Raw genomic sequence first — 6,000 nt, forward strand, 5'->3', positions numbered from 1 at the left:
GTGTGCCCCCTTCAACCCAGGAGGCACCAGTTGCTGAGCCATGGAGGCGCGGGAGACACCCCCGCGCACTCTCCAGTGGACCCAGAAATGCTTCTAGTCCACTTCTGGGTTTGCTGCTGAGCCCCCCATACTTCAGTGGGACACTCCACGCACCCCAACATCACAGCATTCATGAACTGCCTGCTACCTAGAGGAATGTAGAAAAAACATTTAAAGCTGTGTCTATGTCCGAATCGGTGAATCTTTCCAAATCTCTCCAAATCGCTACAGAGGGCTCCAATTCAATTTGGAGAGATTATAATGGTGACCACGAGTATCTGGGGAAACATTTGTTCACCAGAGCGCCCCAAGGAATGACAAGGTCGAACAGTTATAAACTACTGCAAGACCATTTCAGGCCAGATAAGGAAGAATTACTTTACTTTCCGAGCCCCCAGTCTGGAATAGCCTGCCGTCGGAAGTGGTTCAAGCACCTACATTGAACACCTTCAAGAGAAAATTGGATGCTTATCTTGCTGGAATCCTATGACCCCAGCTGACTTCCTGCCCTTTGGGCAGGGGGCTGGACTCGATGATCTTCTGAGGTCCCTTCCAGTCCTAATGTCTATGAAATCTATGAAAGGGTCCTCTGATTCGATTTCGATTCAGAGATTCTGCCACTGAATCTCCGCTGAATCAAATCAGGGACCGAAGCTTCGCACAGCCCTAGTGATACATTAGGGACCTGTGCCTGAAAATATTACTGGCAGCGCTTAATATTACTTGCATGGTCCCCATGATGTCAATATTAATATTGCTACATATAAAGTTAAAGACATATAAAGGTAGTTATTGAATAATTTTTTCTCCTAATTCTGGCAAACAGCTGACTTCACAACAGATGTATAGGAAATGAGGAAGAAAACAAAACATTAGGGAAACAAGTGAGCGGTGCCTTGTTTTTAAGAGAAACGAACTGTCATTGTTACTCTAGACTAGGGTATTCAACGTTAAACCCATTATTTTGGGTAGCTAAGTTTGCAAAAGCATAGTTTGACTTTTTCTTTAGAAGTCACAGTGGGTGTGTCTACAAATTCATTAGTGTGCCGCAGTTACTGCACATTAAGTTTAATACTTGTATAACCAAGTACTAAACCAACGTGTAGTAACTGCTGCTACTATGCAGTAGTGGTGGTGCACAGGTTTATAGTGACACTAACTGTTCAGTAGCCTAATCCAACTGCGCAGTAGTGTATTAACATGGTTTTTGCCCTGCACGCTACTGTGCAATAGAATTAGGCCACTGTGCAGTTAGTCTTGTGTAGATGCACTGAGTAAATAGAAATATAATAGTCCTCTGCAGAAAGAAAATCTCAATCCACCACAAGAATGCTGTTACCTCTACTGTGCAGTGTCTACTTTTAAACCAGCTTATAGCCACCCTCTCACATATCTTATACACCGTGGATCAGTGAGGCTTAAAAATCCTTTTGGCCTTTCTCTCAAACCTGGATACTCTTTTCAATCCCCAACTCTTAGCTCTCAGCTTCTTTCAAACACAAAAGAGCCTCTGGACTCCCATTACTAGTTCCACCCCACCGCTCTGAGCCTTTTTTGGGAAGGTTGGCATGTAATCTAATAAATAAATGCAGTGGGTTCTATTGCTGTCACTGACTGGTAACTTTATTCAGATCTTCAGTCTTTCACAGTTGTTTTGGCACTGAGACATAATACAGCAGCGTGTGAAAGTTCTAAAATCTATGAGGCCTGAAGGTACAGGTCAGACTCACCAAATAGCATTTCAGTAAAGGACATGGTTTTGGACTCAAAGGGTGTGTCTACACATTGCCCTACAGCAACGTTGTTACCTCACCATGCTTTAGTACTTCCTTTTGGAAGTACTAAAGCATGGCGCAATAATCACCCATACTGCATTGTGCACATGGCACATGGTTAGTTTTAGCCGCTACTTTGCTATAGCAGTGCACTAAAACGGGGGAGTGCACTGCTACATCAAAGTAGCTGCTGGCCACATGTAGATTCGCGTGATTGCTACATCTCTGTAGCACATCGTACAGTGACACAGCACATTACTATGGCAACACAGGGTGACATGTAGACATGCCCAAAGAGTGAGAGGGAACTTATTGACTGTCTTTCAATACATGTTAAATGGTCTAAATTTGGATTTGAAATGTGAATGAAAGCTCAGGCTAGCATTTACTTCAGGCAAGCTGACTCAACAACTCTCAATTTACAATCTTTTTTCTTAAATAGCAGTCCTATCATTGAAAGAACTGTTGAGAACAGAATAGGACCAAGTATTGGTCCTGTTTAATTCCATTACAGAAAAATAAATAAGGGAATGGTAGTGAATAAAGGTAAGGCAAAATGATCACATTCAATGCTACTTAATTATAACATCTAATAAAGCCCAGCATGACTGAGAGAACACTGTAGTGTTACTCCGTGACAAGTTCACCAGCAAGTGCTGCCTCCTTGGTGACTCATCTTGTCTTCTGAGATAGTTACTCGTTACATGAGAAGGTCTTGGAAATCTCACCCATATATCTTGGAAGAGCTTCCAGGTAAGCAGTCACACAATCCTTTCTGAGGTGAAATTTTAAGCTAATGAATGTAATAGGAATCAGTTTTACTAATTTGTTTTTAACTTTCCCTTCCACCCTTAGGAATAAGGACAATATTGTTCAGTTTTTATGGAAATATATGGCACCTATAGATGTGTTCCAGCGTGTCTGGGGGGAGGCATTTTAATTAGAGCGGTGCTCAGGAGCTGCTGTAATGAAAACACCTGCAGTGTCTCGTGCATTCAGTGTCCTGTCTTTCAAAATGGCAGCAGGGGCACTTTAACTAAAGCTCGCCACCATTTTGAAATGCGAGGATGCTAAATACAAGAGACACTGCAGCATGCTGGAGCGTTCTGATTAGAATGCTCCAGCTAACTTGATTAATTGGGTCTCATCTGACATGTTTTAATCAGAATGCATTGGAACATGTGTAAAAGTGCCCATACAGATTACAGGTATCTCAGGTACTTAGTTCTCAACTTGCAGTAAGAGTAGCAGACAGTTTTCATCTGTTCCATGATGTCCCAGTCCCATGAGCTAATAAAACAAAGTGACTGTCTGGCAGTACTGCCTGAATATTTTGATCTGTCATTGAGCTCCAGAGCTTAGCAAGATTGGGTATTTACAGAATTATCCAGCATGAATATATGTACTGTATATCCTAAAACAAAAAGAGTTTTGGAAAGTTGTGAAACCACATTTTGCAGGATTTAAGATGATCTCTATCTATTATGGATTAGGAGTAGCTTTTTGTAGGGAGGGGAAGGGCAGATTAACCACAACCTAGTTACTTCAGAGTTTCTAGCACATTCTTCTGAAGCATAAGGTGCAGGCATTGAAGACAGCACGTTGGACTAGGTGGACCATGCACCTGAACCAGTATAACAATCCCTGTGGTCTTATCTGTGGTATAACTGAATAAAACTAAGTACTATACAATGAAACAAGAAACTGTAAATTACCTTTAATTCGTCCAGTAGTATAGACAAAGCCATCCTTGTCTATTTTTCCAAGGTCTCCAGAATGCAACCACCCATCTTCATCTATGGCTTCATTTGTTTTATCCTCCATATTTAAATACCCCATGAAAACGGTCCTTCCCCAGAAACAAATCTCTCCATTGCCATCTGCATCCTCATTCACCAGTTTCACTTTGCAGCCAGACACTGCTTTGCCACAGCTACAAGAGAACAAGAGAATTAGTGTACAAAGAGTACTAGAAATGTCAGATGAAATATAGAAGGACCCTCGGAAAAAAAACTAATTTCCCTTAGATACTAAGGTGTTAGTATCTATAACAAGGGTGCCAAACATATGGCCCATGGGCTGGATCCAGCCCACAAAGCACCACAACCTGGCCGCTGGTGCTGCCCCTGGGTCTGATCAGACCCACATGGGGCATGGCATAGGGACAGTCTGCAGGCTGGATCCAACCTATGGATCCTGCCTCCCCCCCCAGCATACCTGATCTATCAGCTGCTCCAGCCAGTCTGGGATGCATGTTGCATGCAGCATGGACCCCAGAATGGCCACTGTGTGTGGCACAGTCCTGGAACTGTTGGGGTGGGCACCATGAGCAGTGCAATGAGGTAGGGGTAGCCAGTGCATGCAGCACAGCTGCCACTCCTGCTGGCCTGTGCCACACATGGCACCAGTTCCAGCCACTCCAGGATCCATGCTGCATGCAGCACCACAGGTCCAAGACCAGCTGGAGCAGCCACAAGATCAGATATGCAAGGGGAGGGAAGACAGTCCATTGGCCCAATTTAGCTTGCGGCCCAGACCCATGCCACAGTTCCAGCACATGAGGCCAGATGATTTTGATCTCTGATCTATAAATACAGGCCCATCATTGCTAGGAAGTTATGGACCATAATCTCAGCTGATAAATAGGAGATGTATAAAAGGATCACTGTGCATTTAAACCAGCTGAAGATAGTACCTTATTTTGCTACCTAAGTGGACTTTATTTTTTTCTTGAGCATGGAATGCTTTTCTGTTTGTTTGAAATGTCACACTTGCACGTTATCCCCTCTTGCCCACACCAGCTTTGGGGTTTGTCAGAATGCTCTGCACAGCATGCAAAAAACCTCCATTTGGCTAAACCCTCCAACCACTTATACCCAGCATTGAAGTGCTGCAGAGGTAACATGTTCAGCTTCTGACCTCAAGATTATTTTGAATATTATAGCTGCAACACAGGCCAATGAAGTCCAGAAAGTTAAGGAAAGGACAAGGAGAGGCAATCCATAAGGAACATTCCTCCAATGTCTTTATAAATATATCAATAAATGTATCGTATGATATCTATGGAGTATGCTCGCCAAGGCCTTGCATGGGGTCCACTTTCAGTCATTCTGGCCTCCTTTCTTCGGTGTCCTCTCATTCTTGAATTGTAAGGAATATTATATTTCATGCATCAGTGCATAAACCAATCTTTAACTGAAAGAATATGAAGAACATATCCCCACTGGCAATTTAATAGATTTCATAGACATTAGGGATGGAAGGGACCTCCGGCGGCAGTCTATTCCAGACCTTGGGGGCTCAGACAGTAATGAAGTTCTTCCTTATGTCCAGCCTGAAATGGTCATGGAGCAGTTTGTGAACATTTGACCTTGTCATCCCTTGGGGCACTCTGGTGAACAGACGTTCCCACAGATCCTGGCGAGCACCCCTGATAAACTTATAGGTGGCCATCAGATCGCCCCTGAGCCTGTGCTTTTCCAGGCTGAAGAGTCCCATAGCTCTCAGCCTCTCATCACAAGGTCTGTTTTCCTGACCTCTGATCATGCACGTGGCTCTCCTCTGGACTCTCTCAAGCTTCTCCACATCCTTTTTGAATTGTGGAGCCCAAAACTGGACACAGTACTCCAGCTGTGGCCTCACCAAGGCCAAGTACAATGGGAGAATGACGTCTTGGGATTTGCTTGAGAAGCATCTATGGATGCAACCCAGGGTTTTGCTCACGTTACTAGCCACAGCATCACATTGAAGGCTCATGTTCATCTTCTGGTCAGTCATGACCCCCAAGTCCTTTTTGTCCGTAGCCTTGCCGATCTTTGCCCTGCCGAGCCTATAAGCATGCTGTGGGTTTTTCTTCCCAAGGTGGAGAACTTTGCATTTTTCAGTGTTAAACACCATCAGATTCTCGTATGCCCATCTCCTGAGCCTGTCAATGTCAGCCTGGATCGCCCTCTGGACACTTTACCCCAGAGTTTGGTGTCGTTGGCAAACTTGGTCAGTTCGCTTCTGATACCAATGTCCATGTCATTAATGAAGATGTTGAACAGTGTTGGCCCAAGGACAGAGCCTTGAGGGACCTCACTGGTCACAGCGCACCATGATGATTGACTTCCGTCAACCACCACTTTCTGGGTCTGACCACAGAGCCAATTCCCCAGCCAGTGGATTGTGGTGGGCCCAAGGCCCA

The 6,000-nt window shown here is 44.3% G+C and overlaps 1 protein-coding gene across 6 annotated transcripts in view; it reads right to left on the reverse strand.

Annotated features, from left to right (window-relative positions):
• The window catches only part of ACSBG1 (acyl-CoA synthetase bubblegum family member 1), a 115,249-nt gene that overhangs the window by 8,278 nt on the left and 100,971 nt on the right, over nt 1–6,000 (reverse strand). For all 6 annotated transcript variants that reach the window (XM_025208388.1, XM_025208391.1, XM_025208389.1 and 3 more), the window contains one exon: nt 3,530–3,747. In XM_025208388.1, the coding sequence (XP_025064173.1) occupies nt 3,530–3,747 (218 nt within the window). The remainder of the gene's footprint in view (nt 1–3,529; nt 3,748–6,000) is intronic.

The sequence above is a fragment of the Alligator sinensis genome, unplaced genomic scaffold, assembly GCF_000455745.1.
Source record: "Alligator sinensis unplaced genomic scaffold, ASM45574v1 scaffold954_1, whole genome shotgun sequence".
NCBI lineage: Eukaryota > Metazoa > Chordata > Crocodylia > Alligatoridae > Alligator > Alligator sinensis.